This window comes from Salvia miltiorrhiza, unplaced genomic scaffold (genome assembly GCF_028751815.1).
Source record: "Salvia miltiorrhiza cultivar Shanhuang (shh) unplaced genomic scaffold, IMPLAD_Smil_shh original_scaffold_468, whole genome shotgun sequence".
NCBI lineage: Eukaryota > Viridiplantae > Streptophyta > Magnoliopsida > Lamiales > Lamiaceae > Salvia > Salvia miltiorrhiza.
In genome coordinates, this window is record NW_026651556.1 from 387,222 (window position 1) to 403,083 (window position 15,862).

At 34.5% G+C, this 15,862-nt stretch overlaps 2 protein-coding genes across 4 annotated transcripts; both read right to left on the bottom strand.

Annotated features, from left to right (window-relative positions):
- Nucleotides 1-641: 641 nt before the first annotated feature.
- LOC131004904 (uncharacterized) lies at nt 642-3,434 on the bottom strand. 2 transcript variants are annotated; one of them, XM_057931671.1, is made up of 2 exons: nt 3,117-3,434; nt 642-1,121 (listed from the first exon to the last, which is right to left on the bottom strand). In XM_057931671.1, exons 1-2 carry the CDS (start codon nt 3,223-3,225, stop codon nt 811-813), a joined length of 420 nt encoding a protein of 139 aa, XP_057787654.1. In that variant the 5' UTR covers nt 3,226-3,434; the 3' UTR covers nt 642-810. The 2 variants fall into 2 exon arrangements, with proteins under 2 accessions (XP_057787654.1, XP_057787652.1); XM_057931669.1 differs by lacking the exon at nt 3,117-3,434 and adding an exon at nt 1,664-2,445.
- Nucleotides 3,435-10,060: 6,626 nt separating this feature from the next.
- On the bottom strand, nt 10,061-11,433 carry LOC131004905 (GATA transcription factor 21-like). Of its 2 annotated transcripts, none has more exons than XM_057931672.1 (3): nt 11,046-11,433; nt 10,688-10,957; nt 10,061-10,562 (listed from the first exon to the last, which is right to left on the bottom strand). In XM_057931672.1, the coding sequence occupies exons 1-3, from the start codon at nt 11,193-11,195 to the stop codon at nt 10,260-10,262; spliced, it is 723 nt and encodes a 240-aa protein (XP_057787655.1). In that variant the 5' UTR covers nt 11,196-11,433; the 3' UTR covers nt 10,061-10,259. The 2 variants fall into 2 exon arrangements, with proteins under 2 accessions (XP_057787655.1, XP_057787656.1); XM_057931673.1 differs by having other exon boundaries at nt 10,688-10,912; nt 11,046-11,272.
- Between the last annotated feature and the right edge of the window lie 4,429 nt (nt 11,434-15,862).

Consider the following 15,862-nt stretch of genomic DNA (forward strand, 5'->3'; position numbering starts at 1 on the left):
GTTCAACTCCCTCAAAAAAATCCTAGCTCCGCCAGTGTTTATAAGATTATTTTTTGCATCCCCAATTTAAAAATTCTGGATCCGCCTGCAACTTGAACTTTGTGTGAAAAAATATCTTTTCTTGACCTCAACTTATGTTTATAACTAAATACACATCAACTGCGAATTGATAAGCTTCAGTTTATCTTTTAAGAATAATATATGAGCTGTAGCTTATCTTTTAAGAATAATATTGATTCTACTCTCACATGAAGTACGCATCATTTCAATAAATTTACATATAATTCAGTTGCACTGATGTAATAGCGATTGTTCACCTATATAAGTCAATCCTCACTCCTATATTCCAACTACTAAAAAAAAAGAGAAGAAATAATAATAATAATAATAATAATAATAATAATAATAATAATAATAATAATAATAATAATAATAATAATAATAATAAAGAAGAAGGAGAAGAAGAAGAAACTCAGATCATGAACATTTTATGTAAACTTGAACAACTAGATCCAACTATCACTCCTAAAATGATGAAAATAACCTAAATGATGATTTTGGGGGTAAACAAAAAGTCTGCTTGAAAAGCAAGAATTTAGACTGCAAATTGTAATAAAAGAAAATTTCAGATGACACAGTGGTTTCTAGAGTGATAGATTCACAGCCAATGAACAAAAGAATAAACAATTCCTCAGGTCCATAAAATCTCTGATTTTCTTACAAGTCTAATGATGAAGATGTTGTTTTTGATGCTTAAAAAATTACAGCGTATCTAATGACAAACAACAAGCACTATATGGTCACTAGACATCAAATCTTTGGAAGCGACTCTGCACGAATGAACTCTTTAAGAATCGCTTTCTCTTCATCAATACGCTTCTTCTCTTGTCTGTTTTGAGGCTTTGCCTTTCTTTTCTCTTCCAATATCCACTTGAAGATCTCACGTTGCTGATCCTCGGGAACCGGTTTTCGCACTGGCACGGGCCTTTCGACAGGGGGAGTGATGATTATGGGCTCTTCTTGGGCAGGGGCAGTCACTGCGGTAGGAGGGGAGGGATGAGGCTCTTCTATGGCTTTTTGTTTCGCTCTTTCTTTCTTACCGCCCTGTGCAAACATGTAAGCTGCAAATACATAAACAAACAAATATCAGATCCCTCTGAGGCATCATTCATCAATGGCTCCATATAACTTAAAAATCAAGAGCACAGGAGACACAAGAACAAGTTGGTCATTCCCAGTCTCTCTTTCTAATAGAATAGGACACCGCATGGATAAATTTCATGAAAACAATCTGACTGGCAAGAGGAGCCAGTTGCCGTGGACAAGCAAAACACGCCAGCTAGTCGAGTAATGGAGCAATGCATTAAGTGTCATTTTTGTTTAATCGCATTCAATCAGTATATCTTCCGTGAACCTGAGTGTTTATGTTACAAACCACAACAATTACATCTGCACTTTCTGCCAGTCTCTGCTATGCTAAATCATCTTATTATTCCCAACTTCACTATTAGTCATTTTGTTTTAGTGGTCATTCCCTTCACAGCACAGAGTCTTCTAAGAACGTAACAGCATGAATCGCTTCTTTAAACAATGTGATCTGCCAGGCATTCTTGCACCTCTGAAATTCCAGAAACTCAAAACAAAAATTCAATGCAGACCTCACCATTTTTTTTCCCAGGTGTGGAAATTGATGCCGCTACCAACAAAACAATGCAACCAATCACTGCTACTAAAGGCTTAACAGATCTCCCCAATTTCATGACAACAGAAACGCCATAAACCTTAATCATTATCTTGATTCCAGACCATACATAGGCCATAAAATCTTCAGCAACATGCTATCCAGATATCCTATGACCCTCTCCGGCCAAAGCAAAAGCCGTTAGACATAATCATGAATGATATAGGCATCAGATAGTAGTATCTACTTTCAGCAACTGTAAACTTAGTTAACTGACTGTAGTTCTTCCATTGCAATGCTATCATAATCATGGTCATACTATGACACGACCTAGTTTCTGGCGATACTAGGAGCTCTAGCACCAGCATGATTGTTTGCCACCAATAGTTTCCATAATAACTCGTTAACAACCATATCTGAAGCCATCGCTGGTCCAGGTCCTATCAACTCTTATTTCAGTGAGGTTGAATATAACAAGCCATGGCAAAAAACCATGACATACCCCTCACTTTACCCAACTATGAAAGCAAAGTATAATAATTACCAACACACTCATAGAATTAGCAATCTCCCCCAGCATAGCAGTCACTTCTAACTTGCATCTCCACAATATATTTCAACCATCACAACTCCGCTAGTTCATGAATCAGAGGCTGTAGCAAGGAAAGGCCACACTTTTTAAGGCACCATTCAAATTGAATTCTTCATTAAGTCAAATACCAAATGAAAGTCACAAAAGTGAGCTCGATTTCACAATCATCTTCCTGACACAATGGAAAATCATAAAATTATTCAAACTCGTTCTTGATACATAGCTCCATACTGCCAATGGGAATCACCAGCTAGGAGCAAAAATTGCACAAAAAAGGGCTACTATCTAAAGCTGTTGTTATTAGACTGTTCTACAAACCCACCAAGATAGGGAAAGATATGCATCCACTACTTGAGAGATGAAATTTCAAACCGCATTAAGGACAATTAATGTCAATGCATTTCCCGTTGCCAGAAAAAGGGAAATGGTTCTCATCATTGAGCTTTAGCAAAAATTCATGGAAATACAGATACTTAAATTAGCAGTCAACTCAAGATTTCAGTTGTGATTTTCTTCAAAATGCGCTGCACTGAAACATTAAAGAAAACGAAGAAACATCAAATGAGCGACCGGATCAATCTACCAAGCCAGACTGTAATTTTCATCTGAAACTCTCAGATTTATACATTACCCTAATCTGGAAGCATAGTCCCGATCTGGAAACATAAATACTTTTATGGAGAATAAATTTGAAGGTGTAGCAAGCATAATTCAAACAAGTGCACATATCCATAATCAGAGCACAAGAACGCTGAATAAACTAAAATGACTAAGAAACAACAGAATTTTCGTAATGGACTTTCAGATTATAACGATTGTTGATAGAAGAGAAACGATACTCACCGCCAAGGCCGAAGTTGAAAATCAGAAAAACACGCCAAAGAATCCTGAAACGTTTCACAGCAGGTTCACTTGGAACCTGAACTTGATTTCCATGTGGGCTCCCCTCCATTTCCCTTTTTCCTTGTTAACGGAATGTAAACAACTGAACTACCACTTGAATGTTCCTTGCATTTAGGGCTTGGGATTTTGCAGTAAATTAGTTTTTGATTTGAAAAAGGAAATGATTAGGAGATGTTTTGTTGAAAATTTGGGACTTTAATTTAGTTCTAGAAAGTAAGTAAGAGGAGTATGTTTGAAGGGATTTTGACAAATAAAATTATGAATTATTTTGAAGTTGTAGTTTTATAGTGACTTTTTAAAGTATGGCTAATTAAATTAATATCTTTTCAATTTTTATAATCACGTTCCTCAAATTTTTTTCGATTGCCGAATTATTAACTTCGAGTTTATGTGGATTTATATTCATCTACGATATTGTTTACAATAAAATTGCTTAATATTAAAAATTATGTTGTAGATTGTACTAAACATTGTCGTTTAGGTCTCAAAAAAACGACGTTGTCTTTATTAATCCACCTAGGCTCCAATTCAACACTCTGGTGATCGAAAAAAAATTGAGGGATAGAATTGCAAAAACTAAAAAGATAGTGATTTACTTCGTTAGACTTCAAAATTCACATTAAAATTGCAATAATTTGTGATTTTATTTGTCAAAACCTCTTGTTTTAATGAGGAGTTTGGTTTGAATGATAATGCATAATTAATAAAATAATTCACCGTGCAAGTTGAGATATCTATCGCAAATTCAACCATGCAAATCAAACCTTTGATTAAGTTGGATTACTTTATCAATTAAACCAAGCATATTCTAAGTCTTTGCTTATTATTGCAAATTCAATCAAAATTAAAATGGTTTTAAATTATGAGACGCTTGATTTAATGGATGCGATAAATAAAAATGATATTATTGATAGGATTGAAGTATGATTAAATAATCAACTAAAATTTTAATTGATAAATAATAATCTAATTAGATGATTAAAATGTGAGCTGAATTATTCATCAAAAGCCTAATCATGCAAACAAAATGTCTTGAAGGCCTCATCATGTTAGTCAAATGCATTGAATTAAATTGAATTATTTTATCAATCATGTTTTATCATTCAAACCAAACATTTCATCAAGGGAAAAAGTCCAAATACCCTGAGGACCTGACGTATGCCTCAAAAACCAAATATAACTATGAACTATATTTTTGACCAAATTAAAAAAATCAGACAATTAACCTTAAATGACTAAGAGTATCTCCAATTGCCAACCTTATAATACAAAAGTGTGACACTATTACACTAAATAGTATCCCTCTGCACACCAAATAAATACTCATTTGGGATTAACGGGTTTTAAGAAATTAATTAAGCATGTTTGAGTGGGATAAGGGTCCCATTTTTATTGTGAGTGAATTGTGTGGGGTATACTTATCAATAAAAGAAATGAGTATTCATTTGGTGGACAGACCAAAAATGATATACAAGTACTCATTTGGTGGCGGAAATGAGCACATAATTCCATTTCCACCTTCAGCCATCTCTATTATACATAAAGAAAAAAAAAATTAAAAGATAATTTTTTAATTATCTATTTTTTATTAATATATGAAATTCATTGTAACTAATGCAGAATAAACACTACGCTAAATAATAACAACAACAATAATAATAAATAAAAACAAAATACTACAATGAATGTTGCTCTATTAAATATTAATAGAGCAACATTGTTTATTGCATTAATACACCCAGTAGACCGTAGAATAATGCATGGTTGGAGTGAAATGCTGCTTTAAAATAACGATTGACGCTTTGTTCTTGTCCAGTCAAATGTGAAGGAAAGGTAAAGTCAAACATCTCCTGTTGGATGACCGTCTTAAACCTATTTTGAAGTAGCATTGGAGATGGTCTAATGGGATACTACCCTCAATTGTAAAAGCAAAAAAATAAAATAAAAATGTTTTAGTGGGTTCTATTTCTTCGCATCTCCACTAGATCTTTTTTATCCACAACTTCATTTCGATGCCGTTTGAGTCTCACCTTCTTTCTTCCTCCCAACAACTAGACCTCTAGCAGTCACAACAACTACCTACGCCTCACCTTCTTCTTCTACCCTAACAACCAGACTTCTTTGGCAGCCCTGATGGCTACCTCGACCTTGTCAACTCCTCATAACAAACTAAGAATAGCTTGGTTGTCGTCGAATTCAACTCCAAGCTCGACTTCCACTTCAACGATCCCGACAAGAACCACATCTGATTGGACATTGAGAGCTTGATCTCCATCAAGACCGCCAATCCAATATTGTGGACCCTCAATTTGAAGAGCGACGCCAATATGTTCATGTAGACCCTCAATCAAGTGGAGAAGTCAAGCTCAAGCAGTGAGTTCAGCCAGAGCGAGTCTGGAGGCCAGTTCATGCTAAATGGAAAGAGAGAAAAAAAAAATACACGGTAGTGATAATTTTGAACCACTGGTCCTCTGATCAAGTCGTAGAAGGAGATAAGTGCATCAATGTTATAGTGACGGTTTGTCGCAGTGTTTGGTGATGGTTGTGTAAGAAGGAAGGCGTTCACATGCAGGCTCAAGTATCTCGAGGTTTCTTGAAGAACCCCAACTCGTCTCCCCTATCGATTGGAAATAAAGCAAAACCCTTAATTTTGGATTTAAATTTTCAACAGACAAGCACAGTAAAACGACGTCGTTTTATTTAAATCTAAACGGCGTCGTTTCATTTAACGAACAATGATGACACGCTGGATCTCCAACTGCCAGCTCGGATTAAATTTGGGGGAAAAACGGACGCGGGGGAAAATTACTATAAGTGTTCCAATTGATGGATTCTAGTTCAGATTTTTTTTGTCATGGGAAAAAGCCGAATTTTGAAAAAGTATATGGATTTAACGGCAATTAACCCTAAAATTAATAACCAAATCCTTTATATTGTAATTAAAATTTATTAAATAAAAAGTTTTAACGGATGTGGATGAAGAGTTCTAATGAATAGTGATGAGGAGTGAAGTATGTGAGCCTTTAGGATCAGGACACGTGGCGTGACTGGGCAGACCAAAGTAGTGTGGATGAGCAGATCGTATTAAGGCAGAATAAATCACTCCCGACATAAATAGCAGAGTTCGAGAGAACTGCAGAAATTGGGCAGAGAAGAGAAGTCCGAAGCAACCTTCCAGAGCAGACTAACTGAGATGTTCGTCCAGAGAAGATGAGCATCCACAGGTTTTCAGATGAGAGAACCAGAGGAGGGCTTGGAAAGCTGGCTCTGTATTTGGGAGACAAGGACCCGACAAGACATATGTCAATGATAGGCCTAGTCAGTTAGGTGGTTAGCGCACGAAAAAAGTGACTTTGAAAAATTACTATCTTGTCCTCAGTTGTAATGCCTATAAATACCCGTGACCTTGAAATAAACGGTACACTCTCTCTCTCTTTTTCCAATAGAACTCTCTTTTAGCTTCCTAAAAATATGATAATCATGGGAACACAGGTAGATCATAGGAGAATTCCTACCGTATATCCGATGAGTTTAATTATAATTTCACCAAATAGTAGTACTTCATCCGTCCCAAACGAAATGTCATGTTTTCCTTTTTGGGCTGTCCCAAACGAAATGTCCTGTTTCCTTTTCTGGCAATACACACTCTCTCTACACTTAATATTTAAATAATTTCCACCAACCCACTTTATCTACTTTATACACATTTCTTAATCTACGTGCCGAAAAGAAATAGGCTATTTCGTTTGAGACGGAGGGAGTACTACTTAAATAATTATTAACATATAAAATGTAAATCATAATATATATTTAAATTTATTATATGTCTAATATACTATTAAATACTCCCTCCGTCCACCAATTCAAGGCCTACTTGCCTTTTTGGTCCGTCCACAAAAACAAGGCCTACCTATTTTTGGTAAGTTTTTATTCATTATTTAATCAAAAAAGTCAAAGATTCTTTACAAAAATGTGGGACCCTTTCTCCACCCAACTAATAAAAATACACCTTTTCTTAAAAAGTGGGACCCTTTCTTCACTCAACTAATAAACCGTGTTTTTTCATATAGGCCTTTAATTGGTGGACGAAGAGAGTATATACAATTGACCTTACATTAAGTATATATGAGGGATATAATAGACAAATTAATTTTTTTAAAACAAGACTCTTTTATAATAAGTATAAATTTTTAATATGTCAATTAGGCCTAGCTCAAGTATCGAAGTTGAGGCAACAAAAGATTATCATTTGTGAGAGGTCTTAGATTCAATTCCCGCCTGCATGTATTGTAGATTTTCCACTTTTGTGGTTAGTGTTTCTAGCTTTGTTTGGGTAGTGGTCTCACCTGCGTACGATTATTTTTTCACCTTTGTGTGGTATTGAGGTCTTGTCTGCGTACGATTTGCTTATTTGATTATATTTAAATACTTTTTATAATTTTAATTAAAATATATATATAATTTTAATATTTACTCCCTCCGTCCCTGAAATAAGTTCATCTTTTTCCTTTTTGGGACGTCCCCCAAATAAGTTCTTCTTTCTTTCTTTTCATTATTGGACAACTACCCCACCACTAATAATATTTTATTTATTCTTACTTTTCACTTTTTCATCACTCTCAATACTAGTTATAATACTTTTTCACCTTTTCACCACTCTCAATACTAAATTTTTCTCCACTATTAATACACTTTACCACTTTTCTTTAAAACCCGTGTCATCCCCAAAGAGGAACTTATTTTGGGGACGGATGGAGTATTAAATAAGCGGCCATAAAGAGTGAATATTGGGACTATAATCACCCGTAGAAAAAATAATTATGGGCATGTTAGTGACGCAGCACGGCGGTGAATAATTCTTAAAAATGGGCTGATCTTCATAGCCCAGCACGACTGGGCTTGAAATGAACTTCCAAGTCCAACCCTTACTGGTGTAAATCCGGATGAACGTGCATTCACTTCCATTAGAATTCATCAATTTTTAATTACTATATTTTATTAATTATAATTTAAATTTAGTTATAATAGATACACTAAGGTGTGACTCTGATGATAATTACCATAATTATATGGTTATAAATGTCTGATTTCTGAAGATGGCCAGATGAAAAAAAAATAGGTTTGAGTCGAAAATGGTTACATCTGTGTAACTAGATATTTAGAGTGTTTGGTTGAGCTTGTAATATTAATAAGTTGTTTAAAACATATAGTTAATTAATTAGTTCTTTCAATGAATTTGACAAATATTTTAAAAAATAATTTTATTGCACCCCAAATAAAATGTTAGGATCTTATAAGCTCCTTTAAAAAAATAAAAATAAAAATTTGAGACATTTGAAGTGGGACGGAGGAAATATATATAATATTAGGAATCGTTTCTAGTAAATGCTTTAATTAACGACTTACTTTTAAATTAAAATCCCACATTTATAAGTTCAAATATAAGAGTTTAGAAACTTTCTACAATAGGCTTAGCCTCAAAATGGAGAAGAGAAGTGTGGTGAAGAAAAGAGAAAAAAGAAAAGGAGAAAGAAAGCAGACACACAGTATTTGAAATTTGTATATATGTGGTTTTAATTGAGATACATGTAAATGCAATAATAGAGGTGAGGTGTATGTGCAGATTCTGCAGGGGAAAAAGAAGACTTTTTAAACAGACTAAAAGGTGCGATCGACATGTACATGTTTCGTATCATCATAATCAAGCGGACTGAGGCCCAGGCCCCCCATATTATATACTCATTCATTTTCCATAATATTAATCGCCAACTTTTTTATTCTACTTTAATAGGCCATAAGATTTGGGCACGAATATTAAAAAAAAAAATTATAAAATAAGAGAGAGAAAGTAACTTTTTTAGGGTAAATTTGTAAAGAAAAGTAAAAGAGAGAAATGAAGATATTATTGTCACAATGAAAGAAAAATAAGTTATGTTTAACATTTGAGGTAAATAATGAGTTGTGTGCATGAGGTGTTTGTTATATGTATGATTTTCTATTTTAAGAAATGGTTTATTGAACAGGGACGTCCAAATAAAAAAATATGGCATACTGAATTGAGACAGAAAAAATATGTGCTTTCCAATGGCGTCGGAAGTTTTCACTTTCAGTCCCCCCGTTGCCACAACATATACTATATGTTTTCTGATCGCACATGCATTAAGATTATATATACAAATTAATAGATTTATACCCTCTCTTTCTCTGTCTCTGCACTAATCTCTGCAAATCGTAAATTAACCAAATATACAAGGATTAGGTTAAAAATTCTGAATTAGATAAATCATTGCTAATACATCAGGCGCTAATTGATACATATATGTGATACACTTGTACATTAATAAAAGGGATATATAGCTCATCTCTATATAGGAAGAAGGGTTGTTACATTAATTAATATGAACCAAGCTGATGAGGGTCACCGTTGTCCCATTGTCTACAACATTACAGATCAGATAAAATCATGCATGCCATGTTTCCGTATACTACATAAACATATAACAAATCTATCTTTAAATTATGTAATAACAATTAATTATCGAATTCAATATTCATATATATATGGCTCCTCACACCAAATCTATCCAATCAATCAAAACATTAATATCCATTCATTATCGAAACTAAATCTATCCTACCCAATCGTTGAAGGGAGACAATAATTAATATAATTTGATGTGATATTGATATATATAAAATTGAGATCGAGCTATATATGTATGGTTTGGAATATAATTTTGATTAATTTTATTTTATGGGAGATCATTAAGGTTTCATGAATGAATCCGCATTGTAAGTTGATGATAGATGATGAACAAGTGATCCATATCAACTTAAGTAAGTATGAAGCCGTCCAAATCATTCCAACGGTTTGCCACACAATATTCAATATTAATACTCATTTTTACTTATTTAAAATCATAAAACGATCAACACCAGAAAATCTAAGTGGTGGACCTTCTACAAACTGATGGATCACAAAAAGAAAAGAAAAACTAATTAAAGCTCTCTCTCTCACACATGGAATGAAGATCTCTCCCTGTCTGTGTGTCTAAATCAAGAATCAAACTTGATGATTAAACATCAGGCATGAACGAGGCCAGAAGATAGAGCCATGAGCAAGATGGCAGCTTCCTTCTCATCTTGAGGGAAAACTCTATGAATTGCTAATTTGTTGCTCAAATTTATCAAGAAATCCTCGAAATCCATCTTCTTCCCACTAGATGATCCACCGCTCAGTTTGCTGCGCTTCTTCAACCCACTTTTGCCCATCTTCTCCTTCACCACCAGCTTCGTCGATGGCGAGGGCGCCCCTCCGCCGTTGGCAGCCGCCGCCATGGCGCGCCTTGCCTTCCTTTGCCTAATCCCACACGCATTGCAAAGAGACTGCAAACCAACAAATTAACATTTTATTTATTTATGAACATATAATCATGTAAAAAGAGAAATTAATTAGTATGATACATGATATATATAGATGCCAAAAAGAAGAAGAAAAAAAACAGTAGTACCTTGGGGCCTTTGGGACCACTTCTCCAAAGAGGGGTCTTGGTTGTGTGGCAATCTGAGCAAACCCTAATTGGGGTGTAAGATGAGCTCAAATCAGTTTCCACTGAAGACGAAGGCATCACTTTTTTAACTTCACCTACGCGATCCTGCTTCTTCCTCATCCATTTTACTCCACCTTCCTCATCTTCAGCTTTCTTCCACACCCTCAATTTCACCCCATTTTCGACCTTCTCATAAGATGATGATCCTCTATCATACCCATAATACTCATCCTAATTCGGATCAAATTCCAACATAGATTCATTTTATGCTACAGATCATGCAAGAATAATAAAAAAGTTAATTAGTTTGTATATATACCTGGGGGTGGTATAACTGGGGGTGATAAAACCCCATGTGATCTTGAGTTGGATTGAAGAAAATACGATATGAAGCAGAAGAGGAGGAGGAGGAAGAAACAAGGCCAAAGTTGAAGGGCGGCTGCTGCTCCTTATCCTTCATTTGCTCCATAGGAGAGAGGTTAAGGTTGATAGGAAAATAGTATCAATGAAATTTGTTGGCTGATCACATTAAGGAGTGGAAATGATCTGATGATTAGAGGTGTTTTAAAAGAAGGGAAGGGGGGTGGGGGTGGGGTGGGGTGCAGTAGACATTCACGTGACATCATGACAACCAAACAAACAAAACGCAAAAGAAGACAAAGTAGAAAGGAAGGAGCAGAATGCTACCACACGACAGAACCCTATCTCCAACACTTCTATTTCTAACACACCAATGCTTATTTTATGTTCCTTTGGCTAACAGATCCACTCTTAATAAAAAGTTTAGTATAACCTCAAATATACAACCGTTAGTTTAGTCGTTATCTGCCTTTTCCATAATTAACTTGCTCTATGCCAAGCCTATATATATATTTTGGAGGGCTATATATTACATTAGGAATTTAGGTCGCAGTCATTCTATGTTGCATAGGTACGGGGGTGCGGATGCGGGGGCGATACGATACGTGTACGGGGATACGGGTTTTTAAAAATTATAGGGTGCGATTCGGCAATGATACATCTAATTATTAAAATTTTATGATATATAATGCTTATAAAATATATACAATTTAAATTTTCTTAAATTAATTATATGTAATTTACATTTTATTTTACCCAAAAGTTAAGCATTTTCAATTATATAAGTTAATTGAGCAACAATATAACGATTCAAATATTATTAGTCCAATATAAAAGTCATAACCGAAAATAAAATTATCAAAATAACATTGTGTAGGCCTTTCGTGCACGAGACACGTGAATTTCGCCTATTGAATTTGCGAATCCGGTTTATTTTTATAAATTGTTTTAAAAGATACGCCACGTGGCGAATCGAGTGCGAATCCGACGAGAATCCGAGAGAATCGCACCCTAAAAGAATCCGATTCGCCGTACATACTAATTTTTGAAGAATCCGTGCATCATAGCAGTCATTTCAAATTCGTTTGGGGTTGAGGGATATATCATTTTAAGTTTTCCATTAAGTCATACTCTGCTGCCTGCAGGCGTCTTTATGCATGTGTTTTAGCTATAAGAAATCAAACTTTTAATTGTTTAAGCAAACCAAACACCTACCGAAATAAGGATATAATTTAGTTTTAAATTAATTAAACCAAATAAGCTAGCTATGTACGTGACATACACAAAAATATGCTTATTTTAAGATCGTTTATATTTAGAGGATACTATTATTTATTTAGTGGTCGTGTCCGAGCCCTGCTACCAGGGCCGGCCCTTTAGATAGGCCCAAGGGGCAATGGCCTAGGGCCCCCAAATTTTAGGGGCCCCAAAATTGTAGAGCCCAATAGTGTTATACCCTATACAAAAAAAAAATATTCAACTTTACAGCAGCCCAAGCCCAAGTGCCCAATGTCTCTCACAATCTCACTCAATTCTTTTTTTCCAGACCAGATTCAGAAGTAGCGTCTCTCTCTCTCCATTCTTTAATTCATTCACAACGTCTTTCTCTCTACTCTGACTCTCTCTCTCAGTCTCTCTCCCTATCGAAACTCTGCTCCAGACACTAGACTCCAGCGCTCTTCCTCTGCTCTCTCTCTAATTTCTCAATACTCTCATCTCTCTATTTGCTTGTGATTGTGAATTTGTGAATTTCAATTTGTTTAACTGCTTCGTCCGTCCCTACCATTCAACTGAAATTAAAGTGTGAAGAAGGAAGGTATTCTGCTCCCTAACCCTATCGGAACTCTGCTCCAGACTCCAGCGCTCAGCCTTTGCTCGGGCCTTGGACCTTGGAATAATCTTGATAATAAAACTAGAGATATTTTGATAGAGAAAGGCCCCTTAAGAGAATGCAATCTCACATTCCCTATAGATGAGCTTAGTAGACATTTTTCATATTCTAGTTTATTGCACTTTATGATTAATATAACATGTTTACAACTATCTCAAATTTGCTACTCGAAGCTTCTTCTTTTAGGGGCCCCTTTTTTTCCTTTTCGCCTAGGGCCCCCGGAATGTCAGGGCCGGCCCTGCCTGCTACACATCATCCAATTAATTTTCTTTCTCCAAATTTAGAAAATTTCTTAAGATCTCAAGCTTTCCTGATGAGTACATTGAGATTTGAGAAGATAGTGGACGAAGATTCACCACCTAAATTCTCCAAAGATTTATGTTAATTTCATTACTAAGGATATATACATATATGAAATATTGAGGATATTTTATATGCATGGGTATAGATAGCATGACACTTGTGAGTGAGTTTTGTTTGGTTTCATTGGGTGTGTTTAGCTCTTGATAGTTACACAAGGAGGTAGGCATGCTGATGCAGTTAATCAAAGTGAAAAGCTAGCATTAATTTAGGTATACAAATTAATTATCCTATCATGATGTTGAACGCCTAGCTAGCTACATATATTGTTCATTTATTCTACAATTAATATATGGCGAAATTCATATATATCTTTGCTTCCGTACGTCAATGACTATAGACCCTACGGCTATGCGAGCTTAATCATTTTCCCAAACTAAAAAAAACACTACAAAAGAAACAAAACAAAAGATATGTATGTTTCGTAGCTAGTAATATACTCCTAAAGTGTATATGGATCCAACAATGGTAATTTGTAAAATATTCCACCCCCGCTGGCATTTTTCACAGAGAACGATCGATTATCTCACAACAATAAAATATTTCAGTATTAACATGATTTTGGAAGAATTGTGAGATTTATAAATGTCACCAAATAAAATTATGATATTTTTTGGGTGATCAGCGTAGCTATTGTGCATGTCAAAATTTAATGATATAGTTTAGGGTGTAATTAGTTTTTGTGACATATAATTAAAGGTATAGTTATTTTCTATGACATGGATGTGAAAGTCATGTAATTAATCATACATTATGACAACATATATATTAATTTATAACAAGTTCTTAAAAAAGGTTATCATAAGTAATAAAATAAGAGCATGAAAGAAATTAAAAAGTGAAAATATGAATTTGAATTTGTACATATACAGATAGAGATTGTGACACCTCTGTGTAACAAATTTTTTATATAATGACTCTTAATATTGTAGTAAAATTTAATTACATGAATAGATGTCACAAATTTTATTATATTTATGAGTGCATATGTAGGGTAGGGTTAATATAAAAACCCCTCTTAAGATGAAAACTAGGAACCAATTTAAAGCTATTGATTTAAATAAAATAGAGGGCTGAGATTAAACTACATAAGCACAATTTCGATTGCATAGATGCACAGTTTCAATTGCATAGATGCACAATTTCGATTTGCTTGAGTATTTTGCATTGTTGGTTTCAATTGCATAAATTGCATATTTTTTAAGTGCACAGTAAAATATAATAGATGCACGGTTTCTTTTGTTGACTAAATCCTAACCATTAGATCTAATATTTAAAAGGTCAAGATTAGGTTCCTAGTTCTCATTTTAACAGAGGTTTTTATTAGAACCTCTTCCTGCATATGTATGTATATATATAAATTAAAGAGTAATAGTATATCATATAGTAGTACCATATATAGTCACTTCCATCAATCATGCAGTATAATATGGATGAGTCAATATTGCTTGTAAACTTAGACCAATGAATTAAGTTGTAAAGGAATTACAGTAAATAAATAAAAAGTTGTAACGGAATATATTGATAGCAGCTAGGTGTGTGCATATGAAATTAGATGTATAATGATTGAAGGAGTGTGAAAAAATGAAGCCAAAAAGCATTGAATGTGTCCGCAGGCAAAAGACAAGGGCACCTCCCCCACCCATGCTAATGCTAATGCTAATTCATCTAACTTGCTCGCTTATATTTAAAGTTGCTGTCTATCATCTTTATTGTAATTTGTATACCTAGCTTCTCACTCTGAAATGGTCCAGCTTTCTCCATTGCTTTTTAAATTCACCAATCTGCACACACCCGCGCCATATATAATACTTGTCCAATCATATATATTTGCAGTGGATAAATTACTCATATATATATATATATTACTTCTCATCAAATCTGAATGAAGATTGGACAAGTGGATAATGGTTTTGCACAAGTACGTACTAATTTAAGTATTTTTAATACAAGATTGTACAAGTAAACGTACTTGGTGTTAAATAAGTTGATACTAATTACTAAGTAATGAAAATAAACAATCTAGGCATGCAATAGTTAATTAGATTGTCTCTAACCAGGGGGCTTAGCCCACTGGCCACCGGGTCCTCACTTAAGTGAAGTGACCCGGGTTCGATCCCTCTTGGGAGCGAATTGGAGATTGGAGATATAAGGTGGATTTTGGTGAATGGAGAGATAAGGTGGTTCTTGGAGTGGATGGGGAACTAATTACTAACATCTAACATGACTTTGTCCGATCAAAAAAAAAAAAAATTAGATTGTCTCTATAAAAGCGGTATCACCCTATATATAATTATACAAATGCCTATTTGACGATTGCATCCAAGATACAACGACTCAACGCTGGTTATTTACAATTGCGTTTTTAATTGAGATGTTTGGTTTGATTTTATAAAATTAAATGTAATTTAAACGTCATGCATATATAGAGGCTATATATAGTAGTTGATGCCTATATATTTACCAATGGGGGCCACTTAGATGGTGACCTATTCATGACCATAACCTTAGTAATAGTTTTTTTA

Coding starts and splice junctions, on each gene's coding strand:
- LOC131004904 (XM_057931669.1), bottom strand. CDS start 1,820: ATGGCCTATGTATGGTCTGGAATCAAGATAATGATTAAGGTTTATGGC. Junction 1,122..1,663: donor CACACCTGGGAAAAAAAATG/GTGAGGTCTGCA, acceptor ATGTATTTGCAG/CTTACATGTTTGCACAGGGC.
- LOC131004905 (XM_057931672.1), bottom strand. CDS start 11,195: ATGGAGCAAATGAAGGATAAGGAGCAGCAGCCGCCCTTCAACTTTGGC. Junction 10,958..11,045: donor CCCAGTTATACCACCCCCAG/GTATATATACAA, acceptor GATCCGAATTAG/GATGAGTATTATGGGTATGA. Junction 10,563..10,687: donor GTGGTCCCAAAGGCCCCAAG/GTACTACTGTTT, acceptor GTTGGTTTGCAG/TCTCTTTGCAATGCGTGTGG.